At 46.4% G+C, this 22417-nt stretch overlaps 1 protein-coding gene across 1 annotated transcript in view; it reads left to right on the forward strand.

Moving 5' to 3' along the window:
* Positions 1–22417, forward strand: part of MGRN1 (mahogunin ring finger 1) — a 180203-nt gene that overhangs the window by 117268 nt on the left and 40518 nt on the right. Inside the window, exons 9-13 of the mRNA XM_030212140.1 lie at positions 5926–5994; positions 9004–9163; positions 10269–10378; positions 18983–19203; positions 21515–21638. Coding sequence (XP_030068000.1) covers positions 5926–5994; positions 9004–9163; positions 10269–10378; positions 18983–19203; positions 21515–21638 — 684 coding nt within the window. The remainder of the gene's footprint in view (positions 1–5925; positions 5995–9003; positions 9164–10268; positions 10379–18982; positions 19204–21514; positions 21639–22417) is intronic.

The raw sequence follows: 22417 nt of genomic DNA on the forward strand, positions 1-22417 counted from the left end.
TTGCCCCTTTTTCAAGCACCATCGCGTCATTTAATTTAGCCCAGAGGTTCCCAATCCTGGTCCTGGAGGCACCACAGCCAGTCAGGTTTTCATAATGATTATTTATGATGGAAATTTGCATTCACTGCCTCGAATGCATTCAAATCTCTGTCATGAAATTTCATTGTGGATATCCTGAAAACCTGACTGGCTAGGGTGCATCTAGGACCAGGTTTGGGAACCATTGATTTAGCCAACAAAGGTTTTCCTTCCATGTCCACAAAAATTCCCAATGGCTTCAAATGCTGTACTCGGTGCAATCGGACAATCTCGGACAAAGGCACCCATTCTTGGTATCTGCAGTGTCTTGGGCCTGACCATAGCCCTGCTGTGTTCTCTGTTTTCGCATGAAGAAGAGGACCCAGCTTTCACGAGAGCCAAGTTAGGTTCCTTGACGTCGGCATCGACGTCAAGCATCGCACTGGCATCAGGAGCGTTGGAAAGCATGGCTGCTACTAGACCCGTAGACACTGGGAGCAGTGAAGCATCGAGTGGGGTCTCCACCTGCCTCGGGGCCGTCTGCTATGCAGGGCCCCCTGGGACCGTCCATTGTCAGACCTGACCCCAATGCGACGTGAGGATTTGATGTCGTTTTGTTGGCACTGAGGAGCCTTGGTGACATGCTTCGGGCGAAGGCCAAGAAGCATTGTCATTGGTCACTCTCGATACATGGTGCCGGGATCTCCAGGGCGTCAAAGGTCTCAGCATCCGAGAAGCTTCAGAGCTGGGAGGACCGCTCCCCTCCATACAGGAGGAGACATGCGCATTGGCACCTAGCAGCTGAGATCCAGCTCCCGCGTCAACCCCATGGTTCTGCAACCTGTGCCTGAGCCGGAACCCCAGCTTTTCCCTGTGTTGGCCCTCAATGAGCACATCTGGGCCTTGCTCCTTGAGCTGCTGGATGGCCTTATGCAACGGTGTGCATTGGCACCAGGGGTGCTTACGCCTACCCTGCTTCCTGTTGCAGCCCCGCTTGGCCGTCAGCCTGGCTTTTGGCACCAGTGTTGACTGAGGGAGTGCCGACTTGGGTTGCAATGTCGATAGAGGAAGCTTTGCAAGAGTAGAGACGAGAGTCGACTTCTTGATGTCACTCAAGGACGTGGTTCCTCGGCACCAAGGCAGGTTTGGTCTTGACAATCTCATTAAAAGGTACTGTCTGACACCAAAGAGGAGCACTCATGGGATTCAGAGAAGGATCCCAAGTACTTTTCCTTGGATGAGTCTTAAGGGATCACCTCTGAACCCGGTGTGTTCAAAGTTCTTGGCCAGGGGCACTTACGACACTTTTGATGTGGCATCCAGGATCTGTACTCAATATATAGCAATGTGCAGACTCTCATGGCTGCGTGTTTCTGAGTTGGAACATTTTGTTCAGCAGAGGTTGGCAGATGCCCCTTGCCAGGGGGATAATCTTTTTGCAGAGAAGGTGAGGAAGTCGCTGTCCAAATCAAAAGACACATTGGTACCGTCTCTTCTCTCTCCCACTACCTTCTGGATCAGTCCCCTCAGCTATGAGGACTTTTGGTATACCAAGGAGGAGTTCCTACTACTATCTATCCTAGGCGTAGGTACAACTCTTCGGCTCGCCAGCCTACTCGGGCTCAACCCCAGCGCGTTTATTTCCGTCAACAGCATGGGCCTAAGGTCCTTCTGCTTCCTAGGAAAAGCAAGCGACAAGCTTTGACTGGCTCCAGCAGAGCATAGCCGCAGGAAAAGTGTCCGTCCCAGACGACTTGCCGGTCAGGGGAGGTTAAAATGTTTTCACCAAAGGTGGCCTCTTATAACCTCCAACCGGTGGGTTCTTGAAATAGTCCGTCTTGGATACGCCCTCAGTTGGCATATCAAACCTCCAAATTACCCACCGAAGGCTCATTCATTCAGCTCTCAGCATAGGCAGGTACTTTCAAAGGAACTCTCCACCTTTCTGAAGGCCCATGCGGTGGAATCCATTCCACCAGGGGAAGAAGGGAAGGGATTCTATTCCAGGTATTTTTTTATGCAGAAGAAAACAGGGGGAATGCATCCCATCCTAGACCTAAGGGCCCTGAACAGATTCTAGTTTGAAAAAAGTTCAGGATTTTTCCCCCTGGGCATCCTTCCTTCTCCCAGTGATTCAGAAAAACGATTGGCTATGCTCTCTGGACTTAAAGGATGCATATACTCGCATCCCAGTATTTCCAGACCACCAGAAATATCTTCGGTTTCAGCTAGGAGCACATCACTTTCAGTACCATGTGTTGCCTTTTGGCCTCGCATCAGCTCTCAGGGTCTTCACCAAATGTCTAGCGGTAGTTGCAGCGTTGCTACACAGACTGGGAGTCCATGTGTTTTCGTATCTCGATGATTGGCTGGTGAAGGTCAGCTCTCCGGATGGAGCTCTGGAGTTCAATTGGATGACTATTCGAGTGCTCAAGCTACTAGGGTTTGTTTTAAACTACCCCAAGTCCCATCTTTGCCCTGTTCAGTGATTGTACTTCATCGGAGCCCTGCTCGATACTCAGATGGTTTGTGTCTACGCCCAGACATGAGAGCAGACAATCTAGTTGCACTCCCGTCCAAGGTTTGAGCCTCTCAGCAGGTCAACACTCGGCAGATGTTGAGATTATTGGGCCACATGGCTTCCACAGTGTATGTTACAACCATGACACGTCTTCACATGAAATCAGTTCAATGGACCCTGGCTTCTCAGTAGTACCAAGCCATGAGGAATCTAGAAGATGTCATCCAAATGTCTCCAGAGCTTGTATGCTCTCTTCAGAGGTGGACAGTTTGATCCAATTTGACTCTGGGACTTCAGTTCCAAATTCCTCAGCCACAAAAAGTGCTGATGATGGATGCATCTCTCCTGGGATGGGGAGCTCATGTAGATGGGCTACACACTCAGGTTGCTTGGTCCTCCCAGGAAATGAATCTTCAGAGCTTCGAGTGATCTGAAATGCTCTGAAGCCTTTCAGATATCGGCTATATCACCAAATTGTTCTCATCCAACAGACAGATTGCAATGTATTACACCAACAAACAGGGGAGCACCGTACCATGTCCTCTGTGTCAGGAGGCCATCTGGATTTGGCATTGGGCTCCCCAGCATGGCATGTTCCTGCGAGCCACTTACCTGGTGTGTGAAAACAATACCCTGGCCAACAGACTGAGCAGGATAATGCAACCTCATGAGTGGTCTCTCAAAATGGGCATAGCCTGCAAGATCTTCCGAGCATGGGGCACCCCCCTCAGTGGATCTTTTTGCCACTAAGGTCAATCACAAGGTCTCTCAGTTCTGTTCAGGCTTTAGGCCCACGACAGACTAGCGTCAGATGTCTTCCTTCTCAGTTGGGGGAGAGGTCTTCTGTTTACATATCCTCTAGTAGGAAAAACTTAGCAGATCATGATTCTGATCGCGCTATACTGGCTGCAGCAGATATGGTTTCCTCTTCTGGAATTATCCTCCAAAGAACTGTGGAGACTGGAGTGTTTTCCCACTGTCATCACACAGAATGAGGGGTCACTTCTACATCCCAACCTCCAGTCTCTGGCTCTCACAGCTTGGATGTTAAAAGCCTAGAATTTGCTTCCTTGTCTTTCAGAGGGTGTCTCCCGAGTCTTGCTGGCTTCCAAGAAAGATTCCACTAAGAGGTGTTACTCTTTTAAATGGAGAAGGTTTGCCGTCTGGTGTGAGAGCAAGGCCCTAGATCCCTTTACTTGCCCTACGTAGACCCTGTTTGAATATCTTCTACACTTGTCAGAGTCTGGTCTCAAGACCAACTCTGTAAGGGTTCACCTTAGTGCAGTTAGTGCTTATCTTCAACGTGTAGAAGGTAAGCCCATCTCTAGTTGTTTGCTTCATGAGAGGTTTGCTTTTGTCAAAGCCCCCTGTCAAACTTCCACCTGTATCATGGGATCTCAACGTCGTTCTCACCCAGCTGATGAAAGATCCTTTTGAGCCTCTGAATTCCTGCCATCTGACGTACTTGACCTTGGAACGTCATTTTCTTGGTGGCTATTACTTCAGTTTGTCGGGTCAATGAGCTTCAGGCCTTAGTGGTAGATGCACCTTATACTGTTTCATCATAATTGAGTAGTCCTCTGCACGCAGCCTGCCGTAGGTGGTATCAGAGTTCCATCTGAACCAGTCAATTGTCTTGCCAGCATTCTTTCCTCAACCTCATGCCCATCCTGGTGAAAGCAGCTTGCACACCTTGGATTGCAAAAGAGCATTGGCCTACTACGTGGAGCGGGTAAGGCCACACAGTCTGCCCAGGTTTTTATTTCTTTTGATCCCAACAGGATAGGGTCGCCATCCGGAAACCCACCATTTCAATTTGGCTGGCAGATTGCATTTCCTTCACTTATGCCCAGGCTGGGCTGGCCTTGGACAGTCATGTCCCGTCTCATAATGTCAGAGCCATGGCTGCGTCGGTAGCCCATTTGAGGTCAGCCTACATTGAAGAAATTTGCAAGGCTGCGACGTGGTCTTCAGTCCACACATTCACATCACACTACTGCCTTGAGCAGGATACCAGACGCAACAGTCGGTTTGGGCAGACAGTGTTGCAGCATCTGTTTGGGGTCTTGAATCCAACTCCACCCTCCTAGGCCCAATTTATTCTGTTCCAGGCTGCACACTCATTCAGACTGTATATAGTTTCAGGGTTAATCTGTGTTATGTCCTTGCTGTTGCGAGGCCCAGTTGACCAATGTTTGTTGTTTTTGGTGAGCCTGGATGCTAGGGATTACCCACTTGTGAGTATAAATAGGCCTGCTTGTCCTCTGAGAAAGCGAAGGTACTTACCTGTAGCAGGTATTCTCCGAGAATATCAGGCTTTATATTCAATCCCTACCACCTCCCCTTGGAGTTGTCTCCTTTGTTATTTTTACTTTATTTTTTGCTATAGTATTAAACTGAGGAGACTGCGTTTGCGTGATGGGTAGGAAGGCACTTGTGTGCGCGCTTGACAGCTTACAAACCATTCAAGATGGACATAGGGATTAAGGAGTGCATTTATGCTGAAAATGATTAAATATAGGTATTGAACAGCATCCAGGACAGTAAAGCAACAACCTTATTACCCTGCTTATATTAGCATTGCCTTGTATAGAACAGAAAAGTTTCCATTTTACCCACTTGCAGAATGCCCAGATGTTTTCAAGCATCTATTCCAACCCCAAACAATATGCTTATGCTTCTTCTAAATATTACATTTGTTGATCCATTTGCTATTATGATTCCAGGGTCATTTGTTGGAGGTGACTTGCATAACTAATAATTTTGCTCCTTAACATCTCCTTGAGGGTTTTCCACTGGAGGCCAGATCATATTTCATTAAATTCTTTAATTGGATCTCTTATCATATTCTAAAAGGCCTATTGCACCAGAACAGATACATTCAGGTGCCAGTTCTATTAAATTCTCCTTCCACATTGCTATCCTTTGTCACATTCAATCTGATGACTGGCTCAAAAGGATAAGGATATCACAGTCTATTTACTTTAGACTTGGGGGGGGGGAGGTGTAACCTTATATGTAAATGCTTCCTTATAATGCTGTTGAGATTTCCTGGAATTAAGTGTAGTTCTTGGAGTTTGTCAGTTTAACCTATGAAAGAGGGTAACTGGACCATTGGGTATTCACTTGAGTGGCCAGATGGACTAATCAACTTGATACCATTGCTATAACTTGCTGAATCTGGTGGTATTGAGACTCACTAGATGGTCATGATGGCTTACTGCTGCTCTGAAAGCCACTCTACAGGATTCAGTTTTCAGTAGTCCTCAGGGGATGAACTTGGAGATTTATGTGATGCTGAGAGAGAATGTGGGGTTAAATCTAAAAGCACCTCCTGCTGGTTAAAATTCTTTTAACCTTTTTTTTTTTTCCTGTTCTTCCCTTAGGTGGATCGTGTTAGTTATCTTCTCCAGGAGATTTATGGCATTGAAAATAAAAACAACCAAGAGACTAAGGTAGTAATAATCAAAATAGGAGTAGTTTTGTTTGCTATTTGCAGGAATAATAAACTATTTCAAGATATGCTTTAGCAGCATATAACATTTATGAGGAATGGATGAGTCAAGGGAATCCTTGCAACATTTAGAGCCTTTCACAGTAAGTCATGAGCTCAAATCCTGTGTAGGCCTGTATCAAATGAGTTGGGAGTCTCTGTCCATTTCTGGCATTATTGCAGAAATGTTCTTATTGCATCCCTGCCAGATTCCTAAAAATGTAAATTCTCTTGAACACCTTGTCGTCTTGATACAGAGAAAATGCTTCTTAGGTAATGACCACATAACCATTGATTTCATGTTTTTGTCCACCTAAGTGTTACATTGGTCAAATGAAACCTGCTGTACCTTCATGGTATATTTTTCCGAAACCAAGAGTTGTGTTTTGAAAACCATACTGAATTGAAGGGAAAAATAACGGGGAACAAATGGAAACAGTTGGAAATTATTGTAGTGGTATAAGGTATAAATAACATTAATACTTTTGTTTGAACAATTATGAAGAAATCTGATGCATAAAACCATATTAAAAAGCAGTTCTACAAAAATACAGACAAATATATTTATGTAAAGTGGGTCATGGATGTGGAGAGGTACATGTTCAACATGCACCCTGATTAAAACTGTTTGTGTTGTTGTAAAGTAAACAAATGACCCTGTGACTTTCTAGGAGCAAATTATTTATTTTTCCATGTATATCCTGCTTTAACCCAAAGTGGGTAACAATAAAACATACATAGTATCAATAAATATTTTTTTAAAAACATTTTTTTAACAATTTTTATTGAAGAAATAGTGCAGAACAGTTCAAAAACATCATATTGCAAATCAGTCAACAATATCTAAGAAAAGAAAACCCTGTAGAAACTCCCTCCCTGCATCTGACAACAGAAAACATATTCATGTCACTCATGTAAAACCCTCCCAGTCCAGTTTCCAACCACCCTCACATTTCTCCGCTTATTTTATTTGAAAACCATGCTTAGTAAACTCAGAAGCCAATCAGGACCACAATAGGCCAAAACATGTAATACGATATGAACCAAAGCATTGAACAGTCTGCTTACTTCTAGCAGAACAATAATTTTACCTCTGTAGAAACAAAAATTAACAATGGACATAGATGAGCCATCATGTTAAATTTGACAGCTGGTGAAATAAGCAAAGATCTAAAAAAGCTCACAAAAAGAGGAGAAAGAGAAGAAAAAATATATACCTAATCCTAAAGGATCATGAAATGTAAATCAAGAAATTGGCATAAGGGACTGTACTAGGAACAAATTATTTTTACCAATTCAAAATGGCAACAGAAGAAAACATAGAAGTGAATTCTAGAATCTGGAGCAGAACTTATTTCCATCAGTTTCCTTGGGGCTATGTTCCTGTGCCACGCATCTATTTATTCACTGTTTGCTAATTTTGTTTAACTTTTTCATTTTTGTTACATAAAAAATTAATTATTTAACAAAATCAGAACATTTTACATTGAAGTATTCTTTACATAATGCTACAGTTGGTCTCTGGACTCACAGATTTCTTCCATAACTTCTAAGTCCTCGCTCCCATTTGGCTTGGTCCCATGCCTCTCACCGTAACACTTACATAGCAGTTACACTCTTCACTCCATCTTCTTATCCTCATTATTTCTATTGTTTTTAGAGTTCCAGGGTCTTCACTTATGCTGATCTGGTCTTTTGATTAATTATGGAATCTTCCAGTGATGTCTTTGTTTGCCTTTTAAGACTGTGGACAGTCTACTAATTTGAGATGACAATAACAAAGAGAGAATATACAGCTAGTATCATGGAAAATATATTTTTTGATAGGAAGAATTTTGGAATTCTATAGGTTGTTTCTTTCCAATCTGAGAAAAATAGGGCTGGAAAATCCCTCAAAATGCCATCTGTCCTAGTCCTTTACCTCCAGACTTGCTGTACCTAAACCATTCCAGATAAATGTTTGACTTATTGCTTTTGCTTTTTTTTGCGATGTTGGTATATATTTGAAACAGTAAGTGTCTTGGTGTGCTACCATACAGGGACTGGTTCTAGTAGTGCCAGCAAAATAAGTTCTGAAACTCGTTGCCAGAGGATGTGGTATCAGCAGTTAGTGTATCTGGGTTTTAAAAAGGTTTGGAAAGTTCCTGGAGGAAAAGTCCATAATCTGTTACTAAGATGGACATGGGGGAAGCCACTGCTTGCCCTGGGATCGGTAGCATGGAATGTTGCTACTAATTGGGTTTCTGTCAGGTACTTGTGACCTAGGTTGGCCACTGTTGGAAACAGGATACTTGGCTAGGTGGACCATTGGTCTGACCCAGAATTGCTATTCTTCTGTTCTTATGTGAGCTAGGTGTTAAAGGGCAAGTTTCTGAAGGAAAAGTCCATAGTCAGTTAAGGTAGACTTGGGGGAAAGCCACTGCTTAGCTGTATACAAGAAGCATTGACTCTAACTGCTTCTTTTTGGGTTCCTGTCAGTTACTTTTGTGACCTGGATCGGTTTCTTTTGAAACAGGGTACTGGGCTTGATGGACCTTTAATCTGATTCCAGTATGGCAATTTTTAAGTTCTTATTTGTGTAAGGTTTTGTGTCTTGGGTATAACTTAGTAAGAGGGCTCATTCCTTTTGCTGCTGTTTCATATCTTGTATAGCTAGAGGATGTTAGAAGTTGAACAGCTTACAAACATGAGCTATTATACAATTTTTAAATTTTAAAAATAGATAAAAATAGATGACATAGGAAGTTAAAACAGACATTAATATTTTTTTCTTATTTACTCTCTACTGTTGCAGCAGAGATTTGTAAATAGAAGCAACAGAGCTGCCACTGTACCTCTCTTGGATCTCCTCCATTCCCCTTTTACTAATCCTGCACACAATATGCTCGGGATGTCTACCTGAATCATCTGTTTCCTCCTTTTAATTAACAGGCACGGCTGAGTAACATCTTATCTCTTGGTCTCCCTATAGCCTGCTGATGACGAAAACAGTGATAACAGCAATGAGTGTGTGGTATGCCTGTCGGACCTGCGAGACACCCTAATCCTTCCCTGCCGCCACCTCTGCTTATGCAATTCCTGTGCTGATACACTGCGCTACCAAGCCAACAACTGCCCTATCTGCAGGTTACGTAAGTATCAGCTGTGTAGCCCATAATAACACCTATAGACAGCCCATGAGTCAGCAAACTTTGTTGGCAAATTTTTCTATATTTCCTTAGTGGTTTGATAACTGGCTACAGTGCAGTAATCTCAATGAATGCACCTATATTGTTACTTGAGGTGGTTGGTACTGCTGTGACTTTTATGCTGTATCTGATCAGTCACTGTAGTTTTGGTTGATACTACTCTGTCCTCCCATTCACATCTTTAGTGGATATTCTAGCATAATTACTCTATGAAAAATTTTAGAACTGATGATGTAAGCTGATTATAAAGTTTGGAATGGGGAAGGAATTGGTTCATAATGCAAATGTTCTGCAAATGCTAGTTTGTCTCCAATGCTGTGCATTGATGCCATTATGGCATCTTACTGAGGAAGTTGCTGTTATGGATCCACCACAGGTGGAAAGGTGGGGGGGGGGCGCATGCAAAAGTGCTGAATTTTGAAAACAAACCCCATATAAAATGAAAATAAAGAAGTGTAAAGTAAAGGTGCACTTAGTGCAGGAATAGATTTGATTTGGGACCATTTATCACCTCTGTTCAATGACTTCAAATTGTTGCAGTGTAGGAGAACTGACAGTCTCACTCCAGGGTTAAGACTGAACTCCCATAGGAGCCCAATGCCATCTAGAATGCACAGAGTGGAGAAAGCATTCTTAATATCCCTGCAAGGCAGCGTTTCCATTTTACATAATTTCTCAAGGCTGAACCCTGATTTTCTGTCAGTTTAGCAGGTTATTGATAAGATATATACAAATGCAGTCCTCTCATTTTGTATATACTACTAATCATTTCTATAATGCTGCTAGACGTATGCAGTTTTGTACGTATTATATGTAGGTAGTTTCCCTGTCCCTAGTGAGCTCACAATAAGTTTTTGTATCTGGGGCAATGGAGGGTTAAGTGACTTTCCCAGGATCACAAGGAACTGCAGTGGGAATTGAACCCAGTCCCCCAGGATCTCAGTACATTGCACTAACCAATAGGTTACATCTCCGCTGTATGCAACTGTGTAATATATTTAAATGCTAAGTTTGGCTCCTATAACTAATTTTGTGGGATGTTTTGCAGCATTTCGAGCACTGCTGCAGATCCGTGCTGTGAGGAAGAAGCCCGGTGCTTTATCTCATGTATCTTTTAGCCCCGTTCTGGCGCAGACCATGGACCATGAGGAGCATTCTGTGCGTAAGGGGTCATTACTACCTGCATGATATGTAGCACTTATAGAGTGAGGAGAATGTAGATTTCAAGTTGCTGTAAGCATTTTTCACTTTCTCCCAAATTATGGTTAACAAGTAAATTGTTAGTACCAACAATAATGCAAGTCAATAAGAAAACAAAACAGAAAACAGTATGATATAAAGGAAGATTAGCTAGCTGCAGAGCACGGAGTGCTTTGTCTGTCATCTGCTTCCTGCTCCTAATGCTGAATCAGGGAGGGCATTAAGGGAGTGATTCTTATACAGGTGCTAACATTTATATGTGTGTTACAAACTGAAATGTTTAGAATAAAGTAATTTAAATGCCAAAATGTCACTTAAGCCCAATTCTGCAAATACCTGCTTAACTTACCTAGCAAGTGGTGCATACAGATGGGCAAGAGCATAGGTGGGACTCGCACTATAATGTATGTGCATAACTCCATTATTTAGGTGCTAATGCTTACCTCAGCTCTATGGCTGGCTTAAGTGCTTGTGCCTAAATGTAAAATGTGTTTATACCCAGTTAGGAAGAACACTAAGTACCAGGATGATGTCAAACAAAAGTAGTTTATTTTTCTTAATTTTTTTTAGCTGGTGGGAAAACTGGCAGTTTTAGTTTTGTAGTCCTTACTGGTAATCATTCAAAAGTCATTAGTATCGTATGTTTCCTTATCGCCAGCAGCAGATGAATCCAGGAACTGGTGGGTTATGTTCGCCTGCCAGCAGGTGGAGATAAGAGAACACTGAAAGAAAGTAGTGACTCTGGACGTCCAGCTCCTTCCCTCATCAGTATATCTCTTACCTCCCGCAGGTGGTGGACGGAATTCTTCCAGCTCCTAGATTCAGTTCTTTGCGAGGCTCCTGGGTTTTGGCCAGTTCTCTCGTGAAGAATTTTTGTTCTTGAGGTGACTTGGCAGTGGAGGAGTGGCCTAGTGGTTAGGGTGGTGGACTCTGGTCCTGAGGAACTGAGTTCGATTCCCACTTCAGGCACAGGCAGCTCCTTGTGACTCTGGGCAAGTCACTTAACCCTCCATTGCCTCAGGTACAAATAAGTACTTGTATATAATATGTAAGCCGCATTGAGCCTGCCATGAGTGGGAAAGCACGGGGTACAAATGTAACAAAAACAAAATAAAAAATAAATAAAGGCTGTTATGCCAAAACATGGCCTGTCTTGAGGGCACTCAGCTGGGACTCGTATGTTCTTGGAAGAAGAATAAACTACTTTGTTTGACATCATCCTGGTACTTAGTGTTCTTTCACTCTTGTGTTTTCCCCGTTGGACTTTTTCTGTGGAAGTCTTGGTTTTCTTGTACTTTTTATACCCAGTTAGGCCAGTATTTTATAAAGGAAAGTAGGCTCCCACCAGGTGCCCTGTTCAGAATTGCCCTCCGTGCCAAGGATGAATCAATTTACATGCCATGTGTCAGTCTTAAAGTCCTTTGTTTTTGATTTGTGTAATGCCTAATGTGGTGGTAGTTGGCAAAAACTGTTTGGCCTATGAAGTCTACCTAGTTGTCCTTTACATTAATGCAGGCACTGTTCATTTTTGTTTCCCCTTTTCATGCCTCCACACTTGCACTTATCTTCCCTCTGTATGTTTAATGTGAATGTCCTATATTGCTTCTTGTGAACTGGCAAATCAAAACTGTGTATGTGTTAATATATAAGAAGGGAAGAGAGCGCCAACTGTGTGACATTTTTGGTTGCTATCACTTCCTGATTTTTTTTTTACTTCCACTTGCCCTCTCAATAAGGAAATATTTCCTACAAACCTCTCCTCTCATTTTCATATCAGGACTCTTTGTCCTTAAGCTGATTCCTCTGTGCACAATACCTCCTTTAAATACCTTATGGAGTGTTCTGTCACTGATCATTTGAGAAGCCTGGAAGTAGCAGATACGAAGCATACAGTGGTGCCCTGAAGATTTTATTGGTGTACAGTGACCTTCAACATAGAAAGCACATTTTAAATCACATAAGAGCTTGTATGCTGGGTCAAACCAGGCTCTTCCATATCATCAAGCTGATCAATCCATAGACTGGTGGGTTGTGTCCATCTACCAGCAGGTGGAGATAGAGAGCAAACTTTTGCCTCCCTATATGTGGTCATGTGCTGCCGGAAACTCCTCAGTATGTTCTCTATCTCAGCAGGTGGTGGTCACACACAACAGCAGCTCTGGCTAGGCCTCCAAGCCTAATTCTTAGGTTTTGTTGAGTGCCTGGGGTTGAGGGCTCTTTTGAGCAAGTGCAAACCTGGTGGTGCCAGGTCCCTCCTTTTCTCCCCCCTCCCGCTGGCTCCGTTAAAGGCGTTTATTTCGACGTTTATTTAAACGTTTATTGCAGCTACTCACTGGGACACCAGGTCGTTACAGCTCGGAGCGGCAAGCAGGTAATTTTTACCTTTTTATAGCGGGCAGGGGGTTCCCCGATTCTTCTCCTCATGGCATATGGCGTCGGAGGGCGAGGGCGCAAAGAGTCGCTCCCCGGATTGCTTGAGCGCTTCTAGAGGGGATGCGGGGGTCTTAAAGCCTGATTCGCCCTTGTTGGGTGACAGTTTCGTGACCGATGAATGTCCCGGTCCTTCCTCCGGCGTGGCGGTTTTTCCCGCCATAAACGCCCATCCCCCGCTCCTCGCCTCCGCCATCTTGGCCGGCCACGCGGCTCGGACGGCTTCTTCTTGGGCCGCCCTTGAGGTTGGAGACATTAATGCCATGAACGCCCTTAATTTGGGCGACGGCACAAAAGCGGCTAAAGTTAAGCGCCGTTCTTCCCGCGCGGCTCCTTCGCGGAGTGTCGCGCCGGACGCCATTTTAGATGCGCAGCATGTCTCTCCCCCGCTCTTGCGAGCGCCGGTTGAGGGTGCGTCTAGGGCTGTAGCCCAGGCTGCGGAAGTGCACAGTCTGGGGGGTTTCTCCCCCGAGTTTGTTTTGCTGCTGCATCAGGCCTTCCTTATGCAAAACGCTGCCCCTGCTCCCTCGTCTGGTAAAGAGGTTGAGGTTCCCAGAGGTAAACGCCCTCGGGTTGATTCCCAGGCCTTGGAGGACTTTGTCTCCTCCGATGTAGATGAGGGCAGCGTATCTGAGTTCTCCCAACGGTCCTTTGCGGATTCCTTGGAGGAGACGGATTCCCGCTCGGATGGAGCGGATGACCCCTCTGCAGCGCGGCTTTTTAGCTCAGAGGATTTGCCCAACCTGTTGATACAGGCCATGGACACTTTGAAGATTTCCTCTCCGGAGGACGTCTCTCCCTCAGCCCCTGTTGGCTCTGCCATTATGCTGGGGACGAAGCGCCCGCCTAGAACCTTCCACGTGCATGATGCCATGCACACCTTAATTTTGGCTCAATGGGATGTCCCTGAAGCGAGCCTTAAAGTGGCTAGGGCTATGTCCCGCCTCTATCCTTTGCCTGAAAGTGAATGTGAGGCCTATCTGTGGCCTACCGTGGATTCTTTAATCACTGCGGTGACTAAGAAAACGGCGTTGCCGGTGGAAGGTGGCACGGCCCTAAAGGACGCCCAAGACAGAAGATTGGAAGCGGCCTTAAGGTCGTCCTTTGAGGCGGCTGCTTTAAGTTTGCAGGCCTCAGTTTGCGGCTCCTATGTGGCCAGGGCGTGCCTGACTATGGTGCAGCGGGCTTCCCCCTCGGATCATTCCTTGAGGGCTGATTGGCCGGCCCTGGAATCGAGCTTAGCCTGTTTGGCAGACTTGCTGTATGATGTCTTGAGGGCCTCAGCGAAAGGCATGGCTCAGACAATCTCTGCGCGGCGGTGGCTTTGGCTGAAACATTGGTCGGCTGACCACGCCTCTAAATCCCGCCTGGCTAGATTGCCTTTTAAAGGCAAGCTGCTCTTTGGGGTCGAGCTGGACAAAATCGTGACCGATCTCGGCACGTCTAAGGGCAAGAAGTTACCAGAGGTCAGGGCTCGGGCTAGTACTCATCCCGGTACCTCCAGAGGACGGTTTAAGGAAGCCCGTCGGTACCGCCCGGGCAGGTCGGGTTCCTCTGCCCCCTCTTCCTTTAAGAGGAATTTCTCCCCCAAGCAGCATTCCTTTCGCAGAGACCGCCGTCCCGGAGGTGCTCCCTCCGGTCCTCCCCCAGGGTCTCGTACCCAATGACGGGGCATTGGTCCACGCCCCAGTGCAGATTGGAGGATGGCTGTCCTCGTTTCTGGGCGAGTGGACCACAATAACTTCAGACGCTTGGGTGCTGGAAGTCATCAGAGACGGCTACAAGCTAGAGTTCTGCCGACCCTTAAGAGACGGGTTTGTACTCTCTCCCTGCAAGTCTCCGGTCAAAGCTGTGGCAGTGCAGCAGACTTTGGACAATCTGATCCGCCTGGGTGCGGTCGTTCCGGTGCCAGAAAGTCAGCTTGGCAAGGGGCGTTACTCCATTTACTTTGTGGTACCAAAGAAAGGAGGTTCTGTCCGGCCTATCCTCGACCTCAAAGGGGTCAATCGGGCCTTGAAAGTGCGGCACTTTCGCATGGAGACTCTCCGCTCTGTTATAGCGGCAGTGAAGGCAGGGGAGTACCTGGCATCCTTGGACATCAAGGAAGCGTACTTGCATATTCCCATCTGGCCTCCTCCTCAACGCTTTCTGCGTTTTGCAGTCCTGGGCCGACACTTCCACTTCAGAGCCCTCCCGTTCGGGTTGGCTACTGCTCCGCGGACCTTTTCCAAAGTAATGGTGGTCATCGCGGCCTTCCTGCGAAAGGAAGGAGTACAAGTCCATCCTTATCTGGACGACTGGTTGATCCGAGCCCCCTCTTATGCAGAGTGCGGCAAAGCTGTGGACCGGGTAGTTGCTCTTTTGAGCTCCCTGGGATGGATCATCAACTGGGAGAAAAGCCAGCTGCGCCCGACTCAGTCCCTGGAGTATCTGGGAGTTCGATTCGACACCCAAGTGGGCAGAGTGTTCCTGCCAGACAATCGGATTGTCAAGCTTCAGGCTCAGGTGGACCAGTTCCTAGTAGCCTCTCCTCTTCGGGCTTGGGACTATGTGCAGCTAGCTGTTGGGCTCTATGACAGCCACGATGGAAGTAGTGCCCTGGGCCAGGGCTCATATGAGACCACTACAACACTCTCTGCTGCAGCGCTGGACTCCGATGTCGGAGGATTATGCTGTGCGCCTTCCCTTGGACCCAGCAGTGCGCAAGGCGCTGAGCTGGTGGATGCAGACAGACAAGTTGTCTGCGGGAATGCCTCTGGTGACCCCGGAGTGGATTGTCGTCACGACGGACGCCTCTTTGTCGGGCTGGGGAGCCCACTGCTTGGGAAGGACAGCGCAGGGGCTCTGGTCTCCTGCAGAGGCAAAGTGGTCTATCAACCTCCTGGAACTCAGAGCCATTCGGTTGGCGCTTTTGGAGTTCATCCCGGTACTGGTGTTGAAGCCGGTACGGGTCCTGTCGGACAATGCCACGGCTGTGGCCTATGTCAACCGCCAGGGAGGTACCAAGAGCGACCCTCTAGCCAAGGAGGCTATGAATCTATGCCAGTGGGCAGAAGCGAACCTGGAGCAGCTGTCAGCGGCCCACATTGCCGGAGTCATGAATGTCAAGGCGGACTTTCTCAGTCGCCATACCTTGGAGCCCGGAGAGTGGCAGCTATCTGCTCAGGCGTTCTTGGACATCACGAAGCGCTGGGGCCAGCCGAGCCTAGATCTGATGGCGTCATCGGCCAATTGCCAAGTGCCGCGCTTTTTCAGCAGAGGACGGGACCCTCGATCCCTGGGAGTAGATGCTCTTCTCCAACAGTGGCCGACTCAAGAGCTTCTCTATGTGTTCCCGCCCTGGCCCATGTTGGGCAGGGTGCTAGACCGGGTGGCAAAGCATCCCGGCAGGGTAATCCTGGTGGGTCCGGATTGGCCCAGACGTCCCTGGTATGCAGACTTGATCAGGCTCTCAGTCGACGATCCTCTGCGGCTGCCAGTGGAGCAGGGCCTGTTACATCAGGGTCCCGTGGTGATGGAGGATCCCTCCCCCTTTGGTCTTACGGCCTGGCTATTGAGCGGCAGCGTCTGAGAAAGAAGGGCTTCTCAGACAAGGTCATCGCCACTATGCTGAGAGCGAGGAAGCGCTCTACTTCTACTGCTTACGCCAGGGTTTGGCGTATATTTGCAGCGTGGTGTGAAGCAGGCTCACTTTCTCCCTTCACTGCTCCAATTTCTTCAGTGTTGGCGTTCCTGCAAGAAGGTCTGGAAAAAGGCCTGTCGCTCAGTTCCCTTAAAGTCCAGGTAGCGGCTCTGGCTTGCTTCAGGGGCCGCCTGAAGGGTGCTTCCCTGGCTTCGCAGCCAGATGTGGTGCGCTTTCTCAAGGGAGTTAATCACCTGCGCCCTCCTCTGCACTCAGTGGTGCCTGCGTGGAATCTCAACCTGGTGCTAAGAGCATTGCAGAAGCCGCCTTTTGAACCCTTGTCGAGGGCATCTCTGAAAGACCTGACGTTGAAAGCAGTCTTTTTGGTGGCTATCACTTCAGCCAGAAGAGTTTCCGAGCTCCAGGCGCTCTCATGTCGAGAGCCCTTTCTGCAGTTCACTGAGGCAGGAGTGACTATTCGCACAGTGCCTTCCTTCCTGCCCAAGATTGTTTCTCGCTTCCATGTGAATCAGCAGCTCTGTCTCCCTTCCTTTCGTAGGGAGGACTACCCAGAGGAGTACTCTGCTCTTAAATATCTGGATGTGAGACGAGTCATCATCAGATACTTGGAAGTGACCAATGATTTCCGGAAATCGGATTATCTGTTTGTCCTGTTTGCAGGTCCTCGTAAGGGTCTGCAGGCTGCTAAGCCTACAGTGGCAAGATGGGTCAAGGAAGCCATTGCAGCGGCTTATGTGGCCGCGGGGAAGGTGCCGCCTATCCAGCTGAAGGCTCACTCCACTAGAGCTCAGGCGGCCTCGATGGCAGAGGCCGGGTCCGTCTCCTTGGAAGAGATATGCAAGGCGGCAACTTGGGCTTCGGCTCATACATTCTCCAAGCATTACCGCTTGACTGTGGCTGCACGGGCGGAGGCCCGGTTTGGAGCTTCAGTGTTGAGGTCAGGGATTTCAATGTCCCGCCCTGGGTGAGTACTGCTTCGGTACATCCCACCAGTCTATGGATTGATCAGCTTGATGATATGGAAGGTAAAATTATGTATCATACCTGATAATTTTCTTTCCATTAATCATAGCTGATCAATTCATAGCCCCTCCCAGATATCTGTACTGTTTTTATTCTGGTTGCATTTCAGGTTCAAGTTTAGTCTTCAGTTACTTCAGAAAGACTTCGTGTTCAAGTTTTTTCACTTGGATTCTTCAAGAGTTGAGACGAGTTTGTGTTACAGTGAGCTGCTGCATTCCTCTCCCCTCCGTTTTACGGGGCTGGATTGAGATTTAAATTCTGCCGGCATTCCCTCCCGCTTCGTGCGGCTGTAGGGCAGCTTTGTACCCCTCCCGCTTCGGCGGTGTTAGGGTCAGTCAGCTCCTCCCGCGGTTGCAGGATAAGCCAGATCCCCCCGCATCGGCGGGTGTGGTGTCCCTCCCCCGCTCCGCTGGGATGAGCTGGACGGATTCCCCTCCCCCACTTGTGTGGGGATGAGCTGGGTTAATTCCCCTCCCCCGTTTCGGCGGTGGTGAGCTGGGCAGAGTGTCCCTTCGTGGGTGTAATTCTCTAAGTGCTGAGTCCTGCGGATGGAGCTTTGATATCGACATACTGAGGAGTTTCCAGCAGCACATGACCACATATAGGGAGGCAAAAGTTTGCTCTCTATCTCCACCTGCTGGTAGATGGACACAACCCACCAGTCTATGGATTGATCAGCTATGATTAATGGAAAGAAAATTATCAGGTATGATACATAATTTTACCATCTGCAAAGTCCAGAATCCTGTCTCTTTTTAAAAGCAGTGGATGTTCAGAGCAAACATAAAAGATAGGACATTTGTAGATTTGGCCACCTACTTATTCCTTCCCACTCTTGCAGTCTGGCTTGAAGGATGTATTGAACCATAGAGGCATCTCCAACTGTAGACCAATCCCTAGACTAGTGACCATATTTTCTATAACCTTGTCCTCCTTTGTGAAGCCAGTTTTGCCTTCACACTGTCCTTTAGCAATGAGCTTCATAAAGGAGTCTTCTTTCCATAACTGCACTTGTTTATATGTGGGTGTAGTGCATCACTTATTTGTATAAAAATCTATCAAGATTACAGCTCCTGGATAAGCATATGTTGTATTGTCCAGCAAAGGTATTAGTAACTGAAAATAATGGAAGTAAAATCCCCACATTTAAAATATAGCATTAGCTAAAAGTATGGTCTGCATTTTGGTTGAAGGTGCTGCTTCCATCCTTCCCATAGTAGTATGGAATTCAACAGTGATGACTGAGGAGGGTGTGTGCTGGTGATTGGAAACTCAGTAGCAGCACCAAGAGCTTCTGGTAGAATATGTGGATACTTTTCAGTTGGAAACAGAAGTGTTTAGCCCTAGGGTCAATATGTTGTCAACAATTTAATTGTGTGTGAAGAGAGTATGATAGCTTTCTTCCCTTCTGTTGGTGTTTGCCCTTTTATAGTAATTAAAAGAATTTGTATCTTTTCTTCTGACAGAACTCTGAGAACATCCCTCCTGGCTATGAACCTGTCTCTTTGCTAGAAGCTTTGAATGGGTTGCGCTCCATCTCGCCCACTATCCCTTCGGCCCCTCTCTACGATGATGTGACTTTCTCTAGCATAGTGGATGGACAAACAGGTAGCAGGCAACAGATGGGAATGGATAGAATGACAGAGAACAGTCATCAGAAAAGCAAGCGCAGCAAGTCTCCTGATAGGTAAGAACTGCCTCAGGGGAGGGGGCTGAAGACAGAGGGCTTAAATGATCAAGTGCTGAGGAACCAGCATTTGGTGGGAGATAGGGAATGTATCATTTGGAGGCATTTTTGTTTAGGAGAGTATAGCTGTAGCATCTGTGTTAGTACAGGGGTAGAGGGTACTGGTGGACATGTTGGGGGGATAGGGGGCTGGGATTGAGAGTGAGGACTTTCAGTATGGTGATTTAAAGATTACTTCAAAGAATAACCCTAATACAGTGGGGGAAATAAGTATTTGATCCCTTGCTGATTTTGTAAGTTTGCCCACTGACAAAGACATGAGCAGCCCATAATTGAAGGGTAGGTTATTGGTAACAGTGAGAGATAGCACATCACAAATTAAATCCGGAAAATCACATTGTGGAAAGTATATGAATTTATTTGCATTCTGCAGAGGGAAATAAGTATTTAATCCCTCTGGCAAACAAGACCTAATACTTGGTGGCAAAACCCTTGTTGGCAAGCACAGCGGTCAGACGTCTTCTGTAGTTGATGATGAGGTTTGCACACATGTCAGGAGGAATTTTGGTCCACTCCTCTTTGCAGATCATCTCTAAATCATTAAGAGTTCTGGGCTGTCGCTTGGCAACTCGCAGCTTCAGCTCCCTCCATAAGTTTTCAATGGGATTAAGGTCTGGTGACTGGCTAGGCCACTCCATGACCCTAATGTGCTTCTTCCTGAGCCACTCCTTTGTTGCCTTGGCTGTATGTTTTGGGTCATTGTCGTGCTGGAAGACCCAGCCACGACCCATTTTTAAGGCCCTGGCGGAGGGAAGGAGGTTGTCACTCAGAATTGTACGGTACATGGCCCCATCCATTCTCCCATTGATGCGGTGAAGTAGTCCTGTGCCCTTAGCAGAGAAACACCCCCAAAACATAACATTTCCACCTCCATGCTTGACAGTGGGGACGGTGTTCTTTGGGTCATAGGCAGCATTTCTCTTCCTCCAAACACGGCGAGTTGAGTTCATGCCAAAGAGCTCAATTTTTGTCTCATCTGACCACAGCACCTTCTCCCAATCACTCTCGGCATCATCCAGGTGTTCACTGGCAAACTTCAGACGGGCCGTCACATGTGCCTTCCGGAGCAGGGGGACCTTGCGGGCACTGCAGGATTGCAATCCGTTATGTCGTAATGTGTTACCAATGGTTTTCGTGGTGACAGTGGTCCCAGCTGCCTTGAGATCATTGACAAGTTCCCCCCTTGTAGTTGTAGGCTGATTTCTAACCTTCCTCATGATCAAGGATACCCCACGAGGTGAGATTTTGCGTGGAGCCCCAGATCTTTGTCGATTGACAGTCATTTTGTACTTCTTCCATTTTCTTACTATGGCACCAACAGTTGTCTCCTTCTCGCCCAGCGTCTTACTGATGGTTTTGTAGCCCATTCCAGCCTTGTGCAGGTGTATGATCTTGTCCCTGACATCCTTAGACAGCTCCTTGCTCTTGGCCATTTTGTAGAGGTTAGAGTCTGACTGATTTACTGAGTCTGTGGACAGGTGTCTTTCATACAGGTGACCATTGCCGACAGCTGTCTGTCATGCAGGTAACGAGTTGATTTGGAGCATCTACCTGGTCTGTAGGGGCCAGATCTCTTACTGGTTGGTGGGGGATCAAATACTTATTTCCCTCTGCAGAATGCAAATAAATTCATATACTTTCCACAATGTGATTTTCCGGATTTAATTTGTGATGTGCTATCTCTCACTGTTACCAATAACCTACCCTTCAATTATGGGCTGCTCATGTCTTTGTCAGTGGGCAAACTTACAAAATCAGCAAGGGATCAAATACTTATTTCCCCCACTGTAAGTCATTTCATTAACTATAACTGTACCACTGTAAAATAGTGATATGGTACTGCCCAGATTCCCTTGTGTGAGGTAAAAAAAAAAAGCTGTGTATTACCATATGAGCTCCAACCATTACATCCTGTAAATTAGGGGATAACAATAATTAGACTCTACTCTTGAACTTCTAGGATGCCAGGAACCCATTCAGACTAATTTGAGCTCCCTATGTTCACTGTTACATCATTGTACCCAAAGGTCAGCACTCACTGCTGTCTGCCTTACAGGGTACATCTAAGAGTTGTCATGCAAATGTTCTGGAGAGTGACTGTACCTGCAAGCTTTTATACTGGTGTACAGTAGGTGTACTTGAATGCTTTTCTGATAATAGCTTTCATAGCTGCCTCAGAATGATAGGAGCAGGCAAGCATGTGCACAGCTAGGCTTGTATTTCTCTGTGATGAGGCCCTCTTCTTCTTTAGCACTTTACGATCACCTTCATCTCCAATCCATGAGGAAGATGAGGAAAAGCTGCTGGATGATGTAGATCTACAACCGGTGCAGAGTGGGGTCCTACTAAGCCCAAGTGATCCCTCTTCTCCAGAAGTAAGTCCCAACTTATTCTTGGGGATTACATGTATCAGGTAGAGTCTAATGACTCCTTTCGTTCTGGGACACAACTGTCTTATATTTAGGGCCCTGTTTGCTGAGGTGCGCTAAAAACGATAACGCACCTATAGCGTGACTTGGTAAACAGGACCCTTAGTTTGCTCTTGTCAGGTTAGCAGCATAGTAATGTTTTGAACTAAAAACTAGATAGAGCAATTCACTAAAGGTTTAATTTATCTATTATCTGAATAGGAGCAGTACACTCTAGTCACATAATAGACGTGATTGCTCCGTGACAAATATAACCTTCCATTGCTCTAGTGTTTTGTTGCCGTGACCCCACAACTCTTCCCAGTTCCTTTGTCAGATTCTTACTAATTCCTGCAGTGTCATGAAACTTCTAAGGAAAACTTTTTCTCTGTTTTCTGTCAAAACTACCAGCAGTGTTTGCCTAGGTATTTTGGGACCTTTTCAAAGATTTTTAAAACATTGTCATCAATCCTGCCAAATCCATTTTAAAAAAGGAATACCCAACTGACCACCTGTGAGGCTAGGAATAGGTTTCAACCTGAAGACATTTCCTTCTCAGATTTTGTTCAAAGGATATTTGTGACCGTCCCCTTTGGAAGGCGGGCTGAGTTGAAGGGCGCTTCTTAGATGCCTCATAGTGATTCTCAGCCCAGTCATTGTGATATACCCAGCCAGTTAGGTTTTCAGGATATCCGTAATGAATACGCATGAGAGAGATGCTTATGCACTGCCTCTTATTTTTTTTT

Source organism: Microcaecilia unicolor, chromosome 8, assembly GCF_901765095.1.
Source record: "Microcaecilia unicolor chromosome 8, aMicUni1.1, whole genome shotgun sequence".
NCBI lineage: Eukaryota > Metazoa > Chordata > Amphibia > Gymnophiona > Siphonopidae > Microcaecilia > Microcaecilia unicolor.